At 36.3% G+C, this 18,434-nt stretch overlaps 1 protein-coding gene across 2 annotated transcripts in view; it reads right to left on the minus strand.

The window, feature by feature from the left end:
* Window positions 1-5,624: 5,624 nt before the first annotated feature.
* Window positions 5,625-18,434, minus strand: part of LOC149808125 (serine/threonine-protein phosphatase 2A 56 kDa regulatory subunit epsilon isoform-like) — a 112,185-nt gene continuing 99,375 nt past the window's right edge. For both annotated transcript variants that reach the window (XM_089973600.1, XM_089973593.1), the window contains one exon: window positions 5,625-16,837. In XM_089973600.1, the coding sequence (XP_089829726.1) occupies window positions 16,836-16,837 (2 nt within the window). In that variant the 3' untranslated portion in view covers window positions 5,625-16,835. The remainder of the gene's footprint in view (window positions 16,838-18,434) is intronic.

The following is an 18,434-nucleotide window of genomic DNA, read 5'->3' on the forward strand; positions in this document are numbered from 1 at the left end:
TTACTTTCCAAGATACGTGTAGTTGTCATAGCGAAGTTACCATGATGTCGTGCTGAATCGCTGATGTCTCAGCGTACGGCATCGCTGCAATCGCAAGTAACAGCATCGCACTCGACTTGATCATTACTGAACCTGAACCTCTTGGTAACTTGCGTCCGTCTAAAATGATTCGTCTTTCTAGCTTAGCGTTTGTAGTCACAATTAACTATCAGTCTTGGAAATTTTCCCTTTGATATGATGGCCAATATCAAAGTGTCCGTACGGTAAAGTGAAGTGGTTGGGAAGCCGCATTTCCTTCTGGTACAAGATTTGATACATTTTTTCCAAGGGCCGACTGACGATTTGGTGTGTGGATAAACGTATAATTTTGAGCGGTTTGTAGGTGGTCACTATAAAGTCTTGATCCTCTCCAGTTTGCTACGCTTCTTTCAGCACGCTAAAGCTCACCACTTGACTCTTTCGATGATTTAGAGCCAATCCTTTGATTTTACACTCGGCGTGCATTTCTCCTCATTTGTCCCGGTATTCGTAGCCGTAATTTTATGGACCGCCACTAGCAATATTTGTAATCTTGACGTCAGGGTGCTGGTGGGTTCGGACTATCAAACGGTCTCCTTCGATTTTAGGGTGAGGGTGAACAAGACGCTGAATGTCAAAATACAGGATACGATCTCCTTGTTGTAAAGCTTGGTACAATTTTAAACGAGCATGGGCTGTCACGTAGGCCGAATGATAACATTTCCAAATTCTTCAACCTCCACAAACTCCAGTTCTTTTTCGTAATTGACCAGGATCAAGCCTTCATGAACGAGGTCCACGTGTTTCATGTATTTGGTCTTGTCGTGAATCATCTGGAAGTAGCGGGAAGGTTCTGTCAAATACTCCCTCTTGGGCAAACGCGGTCGTTGTGCCATTTATCCCCACAAGCAATTCATCATCACTCTAGCACACGAACGCCGTCCATCGTTTTTCTCCACGTGGTCTAAAGTGACGCCTTCCTGGTCAAAGTATTTCTCTTTGAATTTATCTTGGTCTTCGGAAGTTTTACACCAGGAAGGATAGCCATTATCTTCTTTTTTCAGTTTCAAAAAGGCATTCAAATAGTCCACGAAAATTCCTTTGGCTCCGTTCAAGGTGACTTTAGGACGTTTGGTGCTTTGTTCCGTATAGTATTTTAGAAGAAACTGTCCATCGTATCCGGAAAAATTGTGAGCCATCACTGTGGCATAGCGATGACAATTTCCTTCATGTTCGATGTCCTCTTGAGTCCACGCCTAGTCGATAGGGTTCAAGACCCACTGGGCAAAATCGGCCAGCCTCAAAAGACTTTTTCACGATCTCCAGATATGTTGCTACAATGTGGGCAATGACAAAAGATTGGTTCTTGGCTGCACTTCTCGCATGCTCGATGAGCCACGCTGAAATTAAGACTGTGAAGGCCGGTCTCTTGCATGCATTCGAAATCGAAAAAGATGAAATTACCTTTCTTCTTCTTGTCATCTTCTTCCTCGTCCGGTTTGGGTTGGTATTTTTTGAATGTATCATTCATGTTCCAAGTGCACGATTTGGTGACAAATGCGACACCGTTTCTTTCCTCCACAAACGTGTGCCTTGGCATTACTGGTACGTATGACTTTTCCATAAGTAGAGCACCATTTCAGGAGTTGGCAAGCACTTTTTCCGCTGTGAACCTTGCCTCACGAGACGTTGGTAACAGGTATAACTGAAAAAAGTTAGCTGGCAAGCTGCGCAATGCACTCGTCGTTCTTGTCTTTCGTCAAGACAGAGTTTAGAGGACAAACATCCCCCACATTTCGATCCGCAATGCTTGTGTTGCTCTCGATTGTTATACCCATAGTTGCATTTCTCACAATAATAACTATCCCAGGAATCCAGTGATACTGGTAATGGCATGGAAATGTTCATCGTGATGACAGACGTGAATGTATTTTCCGTCTTTGAAATTGTCACCTCGAAACAGGTTTTCCATGCACTTCTTGAAGGTGCACTTTTAATGTGTAGTATGGAGCTAACACGTCGTGCAATTTTGGCATTTCAGGAATGCCCCAGGGTGTGTCTTTAGATAGGCCAGCTTGCTATAACAGGGGTTGTGATTCTCTTCGTTGTTTGGCTCTGTTCGATTTTCGAATGTTCTCCCATGCTCTTTTCAATTCTGCCATGTCGTTCTTGTCGGCATACGTTCATCCCACGAAGATGGCAAGAGCTAAACACATCTGGTCTTGAGCGAGGCTCTTTTTGGTGCTGCAAAGGTCGTCCACCAATAATGCCTTTTTGCATCCGGTCCCTTTGGGAAGAGAAACGTGGATCATGTACAGTGTAGCTTTTCCATCGGTGATATGATACTTGTTGTTGGATTGCTGCACGTGTTGAATCATGTAGATTACATTGGAAGGTTAAAATTCTACAGGGCTGCTAAACACGATCCAAACAGCTGACTTCAAACTATCATGATAAACGAAAAGTCTCAAGACATTGTCGTCTTTGGCGTCACATTGTCGTTTCAGTGTGGTTAACAAAGAATCCCACAAATCGGTGATGAACCCCTCTGCTTTCTCCAGCGGTACGTCTGATTTGAAATCTTTAATGACTGGATTTTAAACGTAGAGGATGGCTATATAGAAGGCGAGTCAAAAGCTTTGTGGGGCATCATACGAAGGTTTTCTTCGGAGAAGGCAACAGACTACTATCCATCATTTCGAGATAAAAGTAGAGAGACACTTGCAATATCTGTCAGAAGAAAGGACATTGGTCTTCAGAATGTCCACAACGTCAAAGTAAGACAGGTATCAAGAAAGACAAAGGTCAAGCACATGCTATCATTGTCAGGAGGACATTGGTCTTCAGACTGCCCTAACAAAAAGGAAAATTGATCAAAGAAACAACAGGAGGTGAGGGTTTCTGAACATCAAGTACCCTCTGAAAAGACGAACACATACCCATCCAGAAAGATAAAAGAAGGAATTCATGTGACTGAAAAAAATTCAAAAAAAGGAGAGATAGTGAGTGAAAGAAAAAACGAACATTTTTGGTGATGTATTGTGAAATTTCATTGTCAATTATAAAAGGAGAGAATAGAGCAAAAAGAAAATTTAAGTGTCTCTTGGTTTTGATTGTTTATAATAAGGACGTTTACTCATGCACTCACACACATACATCATGGGATAAAAGTAATTTAAGTTTTACATGATTTTGCAAACATTGAGTAGTCACTCTTTTCGAGAGGTGAGTGGCCCTGAAAAGGACCGTTAAGTGGTTTTTTTTAACACACTCAGGAATGGGAGGCAATATGCTTTAACTGCCTTATACCTTTACCACTGCCAAGGCCTACTTCTTCACCTGCTACTGTCAATGATTTGGTAGAGATCACTACTGTTGGTATCACAGGAGTGTTGACACCGAGCTGTAATGTTTGGCTTGGGAAGGTCCTTTTCTCTTAGGTCAAGTTAAAGAAGTCTGATACATTTGTTTCAGACTCATTATCTCTGACAAAATGTCTAAGAGTACCATGACCATTTGACGTTCACTGTCCTTCTTCTCTCCTAGGCCTTGCTTCTTCTTCCGCTCATATTCTTGATGAAAGTGAAAGGCTTCTTCTATTTCTTTATGGTGTTGCAAAAATTTCTCCAACTTTTCTTTCTACCTCTGTTTAAAATCCTCGACTTGAGGTAAGGAAGGGAACAAAGTTACTGGTACCAGTACAAATTCTTGCGAAGAAGAAAGAAAATCCACTAACTCCCAATTAAAATCATTCTGAAAGTATGACTGTTTGCTTTGGTAGCAGCTGCTATGCCATCACTCATCTCCACTGCTGGTGCACCACAATTCATCTTCTTAGTTTCTGTCAAATTCCAACAACGTCACATCAATTCACTGTGCACCGATGTTAGCGCGCCTATATAGGGAATGTGATGTCACAGGTAGCTCTCTTCTGACTGGAAGACTCCACACTCTGACTGAATTCTGTAACACGTGTTTGGATTGGTGAAAGAAGTCAATCCATTTCTATCCATTCTTAAACTATAATACCTGCTGCTCACCTTATTCCATTCACCTGTTCTCACAATAAGATGTGGACTAACATAGAGTCATCTACCTTCATATTGGGAATGCTGTTCAACCTGGACTATCCAACGTATGTGAAATCATCATGGGCTATCCCAAATATAAAAAATAAGGCCATTTGGAAACGAAAGATCTATGTGGAGAGGCAAGGCTGTCTGATGTGAGTCCTGATCTACAGTGTGGATGTCAGACAGAATTTGAGGAAAAGAAGGCCAGTGTGATATTTTGTCTGTTAACTCAGTGGTGTTAACAAAATCCCAACAGTCCTTTTCAGGGCCACTCCATTGCCTCGAAAAGATTTATATTCTATTGCTATGTTTTGTTTGTATGTGTATTTGTTTGTTAGTGTATATGTATATGTATGTTAATGTCTATCCCATCTTTGTCCTTATAAAACCCTTGTCCCTAGACAAGGCCTCCAGTCCCACCCCGTTCCGTTCCTGTTATCTCTAAACAGGCACACCCTATTCCATTACCCTTGACCCTAGATAAGCCCACCATGTTCCATTCCATACCCTTGTCCCTCGCTTTGACACCACCCCCTTAACATAGAAGTCCCATGGTCCCTATATTTGCTAACCTCTGTTTTAACATTAAAGTCCCCTTGTCCCTAAAGTGGCCCCTTAACTACTCATGTTGTAGCATTCTTTCCTGTATATAAGTAGCTCTGACTGGGCAGTTTTCTTATTCTTATATCTTGTGTTCTTGTTGTAACATCAAGCCTGCAGACATATTTTATGTTGTATTTGGATATTATTCGAGAGGAATAACATTGGGAGGTTGTGGGTTCGATCACCGGCCAAGTCATACCAAAGACTTACAAAAATGGTACTAACAGTTGCCTCGCTTGGCGCTCAGCATTAAGAGGTTTGTGTTAGGACTGGTCGGCCTGGTGTCAGGATAATGCGACTGGGTGGGACGTCATGCTACATGTCTGCGGCATGATGCCCCAGTGCTAGACATCACTATAAACTGCCAAACTGCAGACATCGTAACAATGACTGAAAAACTGTTAAAGCTCCGTTAAAAATCATAATCACACACACACACACACACACATTTGTTAGGATTATTGAATGGAAATAGAAATAGCTTATTGGGCAATGACATTTTCCTGGAATAATTATGAATTATTCAAAGGGGTTCTGGTCAATGCTTCTTGGTGGACCAGTACATTTCTGGTTCTGAAATTTATATGGAACTTTTGATTCTTTTCGACTTTAATATAAATTTTTCTGGATTATTTTGGATTCATTTCATAATACTGTAAGTTCCTCTCACATTTTCATTTATAACTTTAACAGTTAAATTATTTGTTAAGTTTTACAAAAACTTGTTGGTCTTGCTTCTTTCTGTTAGTTTATGACCACAGATTTGTAACACAATCGTAATAAAGTAGTATCAACATGAACGGTATAGCATAAACTTTTAACACATACAACGCTTTTGTACGGCTTTAAAGGTGACCTGATACCTATGGGTATAATTTTTCTTGTAACTCAATTCTTGGAAAGAGGTGAAACACATCAGAACTGCAAATGCAAGTGGATGGATATATTTAATAAAATTTCATTGAACTAATTATTTCTGTAACAAAAGACCAAATCTGTATAAGCACTGGATTCAACAGCTGTCTGCTTTATCTATTTATATATGAATACACTGTAGCTAAACTTTTGACTCCAGATTCTACCTATGTAGAATGCAGAGTACAATATATATATATATATATATATATATATATATATATATACACATATATATATGCACATATACATACACACACATACAAACATACATACACAGCAGTTTGTAAAATCAAAAGCTACTTTTCAACCCTAGGATGTACAGATGATAAAACTTGTTCTCTTATTGTGTAACACAGTAATCAATTTGACATGAAGTAAATGGCCTGAAATTAGATCTTATACATGCAACTACAGTACCTCCTCACAGTATGAGGACTCTGTCTGGGACAGATGATTTGTTTATATCAAAGGACTCCAGTTTTAACACAAGTCAGCAGAAATTGATTGAGAAGCAGTAAGTATATCGCATGTCATCTGACCCAAATCCAAATTTTTGAATGATCAAAGATATTACATTATATCAGTAAAAGATCAGAAGACTGTCCTTTTAGCTGCCAAGGGATTTATTGTACGCAGAATCCTGACACATGTACTTCATTTCTTCCTGCCCAAAAGAATATGAAATTTTCCTCACATTTATTATCATTAAGGGGAATGGTATCTGTTTTTTTTTTGCACAAGTATTTCAGCATAAAGAAATCTTAAAACGGAAAATGGTTTAACTGTCCTGACAATGCAAGTGGAGTTTACATTCAGGATATTACCACAATTTAAAAACAAGCCAGCAATTTCTTCACATATTTTAAAGGTTTTTTTCGTACATCAAACTTAACTTTTATTTTATGCATCATCCTTCTAAAGAATACATGTAATAAAAGCTGCAAATTTTACTAGACTGAAATAAGATTTTAACACTGATTGCTTTCCACTGAATAAGTACCTGAAATAAACATAATCTGATGTATATAACAGTCGGACATTTAACTGACCTATCCACAACATCTTGCAAAAGACGATTAAAAAATAAGAAGAAAAATACTTATCCCTGTTTTATTTTCTTTCAACATCTTGCAATGAAAACTTCGGCCAGTTGTTGTAAGATATATTTACAATTTCAGTCCAACTGCAAACTGCATCTAAACCAGTTCTGGAATTGTGTAATGCACCAGTAGATCTGGGTCTATGCAGTTTGTAAGGAGTAATCAATAGAACAAACTACACAGACCCTGATCTGCTGGCACATTATGCAACAACAGATCAGGTCTATGTGATTGCAGCTGGACTCAACTTATAAGAAAGCATAGACAGTATATAATACAATTTCCCAGAACCGAGTCCAAATACTTGGCTCCTGAACAGGTGAAAATTCACAAAACACATGATTGGCTCGCTACATATGACACACAAGTTATGAAAATGCCAAAATAAAGCAGTTACTGAGGGAGAATAGAAAGTAAACTCAGTGTTAAATATGAAAACAGCTGTACAAGAACTTACATGGCCATAGCAAATGAGATCTAGCATTACTTTTCTTGTTTTCCTTGCACTGTACAAACAAAAACCATAAGAAACTTTCATGCAACTATTAATTAAATTATTAAGTTAAACATGATTGAAGTTTGTCTACCTTATAAGACACTCATAAAGTTCAACATTGGCCATTTAAATGAATATGTTGGCTACCAGAAGGGCATCACTTTTATTTATGACCAAGAATCTGACATGCCATTTCTTTTAGGACCACTTAGACTTCAGGAAGAGACTGCCAAGTTTCATGACTTTTCTTCCAAATATTTTAGGAAGAGTAATAACAGCAAACTAGTGTTAATGGATTGTAGATGCTGGCCCATCACATAAATGCTTCTGGTCTTGGATTTACAGAACTAAAACTAAAAACCCTGCAAGCAGTGTGAAAAGGAAATTTAGCTTCAACCCACAGCTTGTAGCTTTTCTGTCTACTTTGCTTACCAAACAAAAGTTATTTTCCAGATGCCTTCCTTCAAAATATAGCCTTGAAAACATTAAAGTCTGTTTAAACTTAGTGGTACAAACACAGAAAAGAAAAAAAAGTTTCTATTATGCTGTATACAACATGCAATTAAAAAACCACTCATTAAAAATGATGAAGTTTAACTCCATCATTCCTATTTGTGCATGATACATAGGAACTGCCCTTCTTTAAAACCACTGTATGAGTTGTCACTGTACTATCCTATTTTCCCTGCAGGTCTTCCTGTATTGCAAAGTTCTATCACAGGTATTTCTTATATACATCATTATACAAGATCAAAAAGGATCATTTTAACGGAACTACATTAATCTATCTACAATTAAACTTTAAAACTTCACCAGGAGTTAGCTAAGCAGCCAATCATCAATGAACTAAACCAATATTGATAAAAAAAAAAATCAAAAACCTAATGAAGTCATATATCAAATTCACTTCCGCCTTCCAAGTGATTATTTCAGGAAACAAGTACAGCTGATTGTCTATTATTCAAACTTGACAGAAAATGAGATTTTGCCAAAATATAACACAATGTTCAGCAAAAATTCTGAGTATTAAAAAGGAAGCAAATACCATAGATGCTTTTGCAAATCGAGTCAAACTGCAAAGATCCTGATCTGCCATACCATAATGCACATGCAGATTAGGCTCTTGTAATTTGTTCTACTGATTACTCCTGAGAAAATGCATAGACCCAGATTCGCTGGCACATTATGTGATGGCAGATCTGGGTCTGTGCAGTTTGCAGTTGGATTCATCTTACAAGTTGAGTCCAACTGCAAACAACATAGACCCTGATCTGCCCTTGCATAATGCACCTGCAGATCTGGATCTATGTTGTTTGTTCTATTGATTACTCCTAACTTCACAGACCCAGATCAGTCTGCCCATTATGTAATGGTAGATCTGTGTCTATGCAGTTTACAGTTAGACCTAAATGAGCACATACAGTACATGGATCAAAGTTTTGAAGACATGATAAAACTGGTTGCAAAACACAACTCTAGAGTTTGGATGGCTAAGTAACACAACAAGAACAATGTTTTATCCCACAAGCAAAGTGAAAGTGGATCCATCTCAATCATGGAGACTACACTTCTTGCTAAAAATGCATGAAAAATGGATTAAAGATCTGGTAATTTACCATTTTAGAATGCTATCTTTTTAAATCTACAATATACAGTCCACCAGTCCACAAAATCAATGATGTGCAGAGAGTGTTACAATTTCTATAGCTACAAAAATAATGTAATGGATTGATGATAAGATCTACCAATGACTGAATTTGACACTAACACATTGCTTAATAGGCACACACCTTATTTTTTAATGAACTTTTAAACTCCCTTACTGTATGCAATTTTCTCAAGCTTTGTTTCGCTGGAATGAAAAAAACTGCTACATCCCAAATAGAACCCAAGTTTCATGGAACTTGCCATTTAGCATATCACATGTCTAATTACCACTTAATTTAATGGGTTACATAAGTTAAAAAAATTAATAAAACATGTTCAGCATGAACATACCGGAAGAGATGATGCACCTCCACATCTGAGAGCTCCAACACAGAGGGAACTAAGTTTTCTTGTATATACATGTGATGGAACATGTTTTATAACATCATCAGTGTACTTTTATTATGAACTTCAAAGTCATGAAATTAAACCAACTAAGTTTTAAGTGCATGGTTGGTTGGTTATAGGTTTAAAGTCATTTGTCAGCACATGATAGGTTAAACACAGTGGACAGAATATTTCTTGGAGGAAGATCCCTGGAAAACCATGACCTACTGAAGCTATTGGCAAGTTTTCTCACATACCTATGTTGGCTGAGCCCAACACTTGAACCTACATGGACAGAGGTGAGATGTCAGTGATCTTTAAAAGTGAGCACTCGTGCATAGTGTTGTTATTATGTCTAAATAGGTATTCGCAAATAATTTCCTATTTCTTTCTCTATCAAATTTATGTTTATTAAATTAAATGGCAGCAATGGTTATAGCACCAGAGTGACTGGTATCAAATAATTACTCTGAGCATGCAACTAAAACTACTATACCAGAATAGGTGATTTAATTCAATGAATGTACAGCAACATTCCATGTACAACTTGAAAAGATTTAACTTAGATTATTTAAAAATCTGTGAAAAGTATTTGAAGCTGACATAAATTTTATACGTCAATTGTCTATGATAAAAAAATTCAATATTTTCTAACAGACTTTGCTTTTGGACTAACTATTAATACGTCTTGAAACTCTGAACATCTATTTCCTATAAAAGGTGAGAATGAAAGTGTTAACAAAGCAAGGAATCCATCTAATATAACATCAAAGTGACTGTTAAGGTTTATTCTCCAGTTGTGGTCATTACATCATGTAAACTGACCTTGTGACTTCTAAAGTATACAGCAGAAACTACACAGTATTATTAACTCAAACTGACAAGAACCAAGATTATATTATGGTAATTACAAATAGGTACAAATATTAAGACAAATGCCATTAAAACAAGTAACTTTATTTCTCGCACCTTCCAAAACTTTATCCAAAAATTTACAAAATCTACAACATTCGCGTTCGGTTCTGAAATGACCTTTAAAACATGCAGTTGTCCAGTTGAGGTTACTCACCTATAGCATCAGTGTCCATTATGGTTTGAATACATGATCACTTTAGAGTGAAGACATCTGTGCATATGCTCTCATACCATACGTTTATAGGGGCTGCTTAAAGTTGATTAAATATCTTTACTTATCTGTAATTACAACATACTCAAGGTAAACCTATCAGTCAGAATTAATTATAATGTATGGCATGAGATGCTCATTTGAAGCCATATGGCCCTAATACATGGTGTAATAATCAAAACTGGCACCTAAACTGTAACCATACTGGATTATGTATTAATTCTGGTAAGGATAATGCCTGTTAAAACTCTGACCAAAATGCAAAACGTTTTTTATAACAAATATTTATTCTTTACGTTACAAGACAGAGTAATAAAAATACACAAGAATGAAAACAAATGTGTCCTTTTATTCGCTAAGTCCAACTGCAAACAACATAGACTGATCTGCCATCTCATAAAGCACTAGTAGCTCGGGGTCTATGTTGTTTGTTCTACTGATTACTCTGAACAAACTGCATTGACATAGATCTGCCAGTTCATTATGTGATTGCAGATATGGGCCTGCATTTGCAGTTGGATTCTACTTGTAACAAGGTATATACACAAACTCAAAGCTCTGAACAGTTCTCAATATACTTGTATTGTAAACAGACACTAATAAACCAAATAGTAACTGTGCTAATTGAATGAAGATTTTAATGGAACTCAATGGAAAATTAGGCCCCAGTAATAATATCTAGTACAGATGAGTAACTCCTGGTTATGCGGTGAACATCAAACTCACTAACTTTCCTGTTTCACACGTGCATGCGTTTACTAAAGCTTTTTGTGCAAAGAAGAAAATGATGATGTAAGAATAAGGAGACAAGGAAAAGATAATAAACTTTACTTCTCCATGTAAGAATCTGGATAAAATGCTTCCTCACACATGTCAACCCAGATGAGTGAAGTGTGTTTCTTGTTTTTTCTTCTTCAAACAACTGAGATACAAACATTAAAAAACATCCATTACTGTGGAAATAAAGCCAAATATCTGCAAGTTTTCATGCTCAACTTGGTATAAAATGCTAAGAAAAGTCACTGAAAAATCAAAGTGTATGTACAATTTAATTTTAAAGAAATATAGGAAACAAAATGAAGAGAAAGAAAATGCAACTCCAGTAGATTTTTTAAAACAAATACTTCTATTCTTTTCAATGACTCTTTCATAGGGCTGAAAAATAGTGGGTTTGCTGACATCATCAATCCTCTTCCCTCCATCCCATTCAAACAAGAAGCTTATTTTAACCAATTGTCCTAAACAAGATGTATGCTGTATGTAATTTACAAATTTGTTAAAACATTATACAATTTAAAATCTGCATATTCAACTAAAACTAAATTCAATAAAAATAATAATACAGATTTTTGTTAGCAATCACTCTTTGTTCAGATGATTTTACACTTTGCACATTTAATTTGCTGACGACACAGAACTGACTCAGTGCACTCATAAATAAATATATTTTGAGTTTTGGACTACATTACAAATCAAACGAATTAATCAAAAAGGATATAACATAGCTCAAAAATTGAAAAGATGACCCAAGATGACTCTACTGATTGACATCTGCCTAAGAGCAGTTCGCCAAAAAATCTTTGTCAGCAGAATGCATTTTCTTGGAAAAATCTTCCAATTCTATTTACAGGATATGTTACACAAACAACAGTTTCAAGGTTTCTGTAGTTATTGTACCTTCATCTATATCTGATGACATTGTTTGTCCAACATTTAAAGGCACCTATGCCAAAACATTTTGAGTAAAAAGTTGGTCAAATTTGGTTACGCAGTTTTTCTTAATAAAGTTATTTTGCTTTTAGTAATGGCAGCCATATTTTATGGTGGAACAACATTGATCTGCATCAATTTGGATGGCATTCAAGCTAGTACACTTTCTATCAAATCTGATTCAAGTCTGTTAAGCAGGGTTTCTTAGGAAGTTAACAAGAGGGTTTTCCATTTTAGTAACAACAGCCATTTTTTATGGCATTTTGGTATCATTTGTACACTGTAAAAGCCCTTAAGACTAAAATGCATTCTGTAACCCTTGGTCAAATTCTGTAATTAGTTTTTGAGAGGAAATTGTTTGATTGTTGTTGTTGTTGTATGGTTTAATGCCATTTTTCAGCACAAGATAGGCTATACATGGTGGAGGAAGAACCCAGAAAAACCCCTGACCCATGAGAAGCTACTGACAAGCTTTCTCATGTACCCACACTGGCTGAGCCCAAGACTCAAACCCACACAGAGGTGAGATGACAGTGATCCGTAATGGTGACCACTCAACCACTTGGGAAATTGTTTGATGGAGTTTCTTTTCCTAACAGCAGTAATATTTTGACCGCGAAATGGAAATTATCTGTATAAACCTAAAAGCTCTTCTTGCCAGACTACTTTTAGTCAAATACAGTAAAATTCAGCCAAGATGTTTCTGTTAAGAAATCACTTCAAGGTTTTTCAAGTTTTAGTACCAAAGGCTTTATTCGACATTGGACCTGCATCAAGTTGTATAAACCAGAAAACAGTCTAAGCCAGGGCAATTTGTTAAGTTTGGTCAAATTCTATTCAACTTTTCTGCAATATCTGATGGCTGATATACTTTATTTGGACAAACTGAAAAGCCTTCATGTCTGTATGCTTTCTGTAAACTTTGGTAAAGTTCGTTGAGTGATTTGGGAGAAGCTGTTTCAAGATTTTTCCTTTTTTCAGTAACGGCTGCCATATTTAATGGTGGTCCAGCATAATTTGTAGAATCTTAAAAGGTCTTCATGACAGGATTTCACAAACAAGTTTGGTCAAATTCTATTTAGCCATTTTGAAAAAGTTGCTGAAAGGTTTTTCTGTATTTAGTAATGGTTGCCATATTTGCAAATCAGCATAACTGGTAAAAATTTTAAAAGGTCTTTATGCCTGTGCCAAGCTTGGCTGAAACTGGTGTGGTGTATTTTGAGAGGCTGAAGTTAGCAAATGTTCTTAAACAATCGACAGATTTTGTTCTGTTCAGTAATGTGGTCATAGCTGAAGGTGGTTTGGTATCATTTGCACAAACCTAAAAAGTTTTCCTGCCAGGATGTTTCTGCCAGAAAAGATCAAATTCTGTTCAGCAGTTTTTAAGAAGTCATTCAAAGTTGCATTTTTTCTTCTGTTTTTAGAACTGGCAGTCAGACTTAATGGAAGATCAGCATCCTTTGCACAAATTGGAAAGCCCTTCATACCAGGATGCTCAGCCAAAAGTTCAAAATTGGTTCAGTGGCTTTGGGAAAGAGGTTGAAAAGAGTAATTGACAAACACACCATACAGGATGGAAATGGGGCCATATCATAAGATCACTCAGCCTTATGGCTAAAACATGAGCTCCTTTAAGGGACTGATGCTCTAATGGTCTACAGAATTTTCATGAATTCAAGATAAGACCATTTCTTCCTTTTAATTCCCAGGTGGTGAAATCATTTCTGATAATCTTGAGTGGTAACAAGATTTTCAAATTTGCTGCTGTGGTATATATACTGGATGTCAGCATGGCACCAACATCACTTAAGACAAAGTAGACATCATAATAAGTCATTCTGTGAAAACCCCATGTCCTAATTATAATCCATTTCAGAGGTAGTGGTGACAACACGATTTTTAATACAGTTGATATAGCTATCCATTTTGAGATTAACAGAGATAACCATATTTTCAAGATATCACTTTCCATTCTAGAGGAGTAGCAAAATGGCTGTTGTGGTGGGCATGTTAGATATCAGATTTGCACCACTTTCAATTAAGACCAACTGGACTTCATAAAAAGTCTTTTGGTGTAAACCCCATATCAATACAACTTTCTGTTCAAGTCGAGTTGGCACAATTTTGATTTAGGAGGAGCAAAACATCATAAGTCTTTTAGTAAAACCCTATAGAGATACAACTATCTATTCAGAAGGCATGGTTATAACTAGATAATGAGATGGCTGCCATACTGGATATCAAACCCATGTTAATATGACCATCCATTCAGAGTAGCAATAACAAGACTTTAAAAATGGATGCAGTGGTGGCCATATTGGTAATCAGATCTGTACTTTTCATTTAGGACCAACTAGACATCACAAGAAGTTTCAGTGAAAACCCCATGTTAATTTGACAGCAGTTGTGATAACTGAATTTTCAAGATGGTCACTGTGATAGCCATATTGGATATCCCAGCAGCACCATTTTAATTTGGGACCAACAAGACCATGTGATGAATGTGTGTTAAACTCTTAAGGCAATCCTCCAAGTAGTTTAGGAGTAATGATAACAAACTTGTACTATGAGAGAGAGAGAGAGAGATGGACAATGGACAATGGACAGCAGATAATCCCTCCTGTCTATGACCAGTAGAGCTAAAAATTATGCAGAACCACCCTGGTGTGCAACAAAACTGATGTTAACATTAAGTACATATGTATGTGTTCACAAGGATGCAAACAGTAGAGATAAGAAAAACAGATGGGTTTTAATGACATGAAACCACTATGACAGTATACAAGTCATACAGACTGTCAACTGAAACAGGCAGGATACTTATTAACTTGCAAAGATGCACAAAAAAATTAAAAATACAAGAATTCCAAGATCATATCCAAACTTGCATGAAACAAGACTTTTGCTCTTAAATACACTATATCTATTATCCTTATCAGTTCTGAAATCTCTAACCTCGGAAACAACAATACAGGTGCATGGACTGCAAATGACTCTTGGAAAAACTTGTACAGGGATTCTACACAATAGGAAGGGTATCTTGTAATGAGCAAATGGCAAAGTAAAAGTACGTTTTTTATCCAGACACATATCTTCTGCAGCATAAACTACCCTGTCCATAGGAACACTACATTCATTTGAAATACTCAAAACTCTGAAACAACCTTTATAGCAAACATTTTGAATAAATACCTCACAAATATATGCATGCACTAGGACAAGTATATTTCGTACACAATTCTTCAATAACTGCTTTATCAATAAAATCTAGCATGTACGAGATTTTTGACACAATTTCAATATATATCCTATGTATCAAAGGGAGGTAAAATGTAAATAGTATCTATCTAAAAGCAAAAAATTATTTTAAATGGCTGAAATGAGAGCTGGAATCTATACAGCAACTGGCCAGCACAAGCATGTATTAGTTCTATCTGCAGAACTTCCTCAGATCTAAAAAACAGTCCAATTTTCTCTCCTTGGCCTCACTCTTGTAATGTTATTGCTAGCATTATAAACTCATAAATATGATGGTAGCATATATAAAAGCCTCTACCCTACATACATGTACACATCACTGAGACTTTAAATACAGATAACAATAAATATTAAGCTAGGTTGTCTTCAGATTACCATTAAGCACCCGATTTTGTACTATAGCTGTAATAAACATACCCACACTCCCATCTGGCAAAGTGAAGATGGTGATAAAGAGAGATGAGCAGAGGATAGACAAGAGAGAAGAATATTACCATATAAGCCGAGTACAACTGCAAACAATACAGACCCTAATCTGATATCTCATAGAGCACCAGCAGATCAGGATCTATGTTCTTTGTTATACTGATTACTCTTAATTACATACACCCAGATCTATTGGCACATTATGTGACAGCAAATCTTTACCTGTGCAGTTTGCAGTTGGACTATTTACAGTAATTCTGAATCAAAACATCACGATTTTGTTATTAATAAATCAAAACTGATCGATTCCTCTGATATTAATCTCTGTAGAAAAATCATAAAATGCACAAATGACAAAGCTTTGCATCAAAGAAGCACACTTCACACACCTTGTACATAGTAAGGAGTTAACATGTTTTTCAACAGCAGGATCAGACCAGCAATGGTCAAAGAACGATAGAGCTTTACATATCTACATATGTACAGGTGATACTGAAGCTGCCAGGTTCTGACACTACAAATAACCAAGTACTCCTCAAAAAAACTACCACAAGGGTGCAATGCTTTTGACCTACCTAATTCCTGACAATGAATTCATGTTTGAGTTACATTATCTGCATTGATTATGAAAAGGGAAAATGAAGAGATGGTGAGTGGGGAAAACAAAAGGATTATTACTCTTTCATAAGATGTACTGACCAGACTGGGTGGTTACCTCTTAGGTGTTAGTATAAAGCACAAGTAATCAAAGGCATGATGTTGATGACTGTGATCAGTTCTACATGTAACTGAATGAACTGGTGGTTTGACATTTGTATAGGTGTCAGTCCCCATGCTCTGTTATTAAAGTTGATTGGCAACATACTTCCTTAGCTATGTTGACAAACTAATACATACTTCTGACCACTGGCAGTATCTATACATGTATGTACGACTATCTGGTTTGGGAAGAATCCAATAGAACGCAGTGCTTTTCTAAGAAATATTATTGACAAATTTATTCTTGTTTCCTTTCACTTCTAGAGTCTCCAGTTTCTTCCAAAGTTCTTCTCGATCCTTCTCTTTCTTCTTCTCTCTATAAAATTAAACAATTTTAAAAATTAGTTTCAGATTTCACTATCGTGACATCGTAATATTCATAACTAAGAATGTCAGTACAAATCAGTGAAAAGAGATGCAATCTGACCAAATTAAGGCAGAAAACAAAACAGATGATGTTATATTGCTAGATTTGTGTTTTTTAAAACATGCATGCCCCACAACAGACAAGAAAAGTCCAACATTGTTGAAGAAAAACAAAAGCAAGAGCCTCATGAAGAGACTAATGCTTTACTAATCAAAAAGAATTTCCAGGAATTGAAGAGAAGTGAGTTTCATGTTGTATAACTAATGAGTACTGAAACCATCTCTTGAGAAACTCCAACATAACCAAATTTGGTAACAAAACTATTTTCTTATGTTGGAGTCAACATCTTCAAAAGATACCTGTAAGTACTCTTCATTGCCTTTGACCCTGAACCAAATATCATGGTCAGAAACTCTCTGATCTCGTCTCAGAAAATAAGACACAAGAAATTTTATTTAGTATCAGATATTACAACAAATGACATTAGCTCTGAACAGCTATTATTCTGAAAAAAGTTTAAAAAGTTAAGTAAAATCTGATACAGATCGAGGAACAGAGCAAACAGGATAATTTTAGACATATAATGCATATATACTGGACATAACACAAAAAGACACTGCCATAAAATGATAAACAAGGTACATATTTAAAATGAGGAATTAAAGAGATACTAAAACACTAGTATAGGATCAACACAAACGTCATTTGATGGTACTGACAATCTATTGTATGAAAATAATTTCCAGGAATTAAAGATATGACCATTGCATTTTTTTAAAAATGTGTCAGTGTTGAAACCATGTCCTATATTCTTATGTGTAAAGATTTTCAAATTTTGCCTAAGTAACGGTTATACTGGATGTAAAATCAATACCACTTTTATTCAGGACAAATGAGACACCATTAGAAGAGTCTTGGTAAGAACCCTATGCCAATGTGACCATCCAAGCTCAAGAACAAATTAAAAGATTTGAAAGACATTGATTGTAGCACTGATACAGGACATCTGCAGGGCAGCATTTTTATTTAAGACAAACCAGATATAATAAGAAGTCATTTGCTAAAAACCCTATACTGATATGACCATAATTCTGGAGTAACAATAACAAGATTTTCAAGATGGTCATCACAGTGCCATACTGGATTTCAGATTGGCATCATTTCATTCATGCCAACTAGACACCATAAAAGGTTTAGTAATATAAAAATGTATATGATGGTTACTGTGGTAGACATATTGGATGTCTGATCAGCATTGAAAACTCGATGTTGACATGACAATCCATTTAGAAGGAGTAGCAATAACAACATTTTCAAGATGGCCACTGTAATGGTTGTATTGGATGTGTAAGCACAGCTTTTGTTTTGGACCTACTAGAACTTGGGATGAATGTAAATGCAGAGTTTAGTGGCATTCCTCCAACCAATCCATGATGAACAGCGGCAACAAACTTGTGCCAAGACTTGGGCAGATGTCAGAAAATGGACAACAGGCTATCCCATACGCTCTTCTTGTCCAAGACCAATGAATTTAATAATGATAACA

Source organism: Sinohyriopsis cumingii, chromosome 1 (assembly GCF_028554795.1).
Source record: "Sinohyriopsis cumingii isolate HCF-2022 chromosome 1, ASM2855479v2, whole genome shotgun sequence".
NCBI classification, from domain to species: domain Eukaryota; kingdom Metazoa; phylum Mollusca; class Bivalvia; order Unionida; family Unionidae; genus Sinohyriopsis; species Sinohyriopsis cumingii.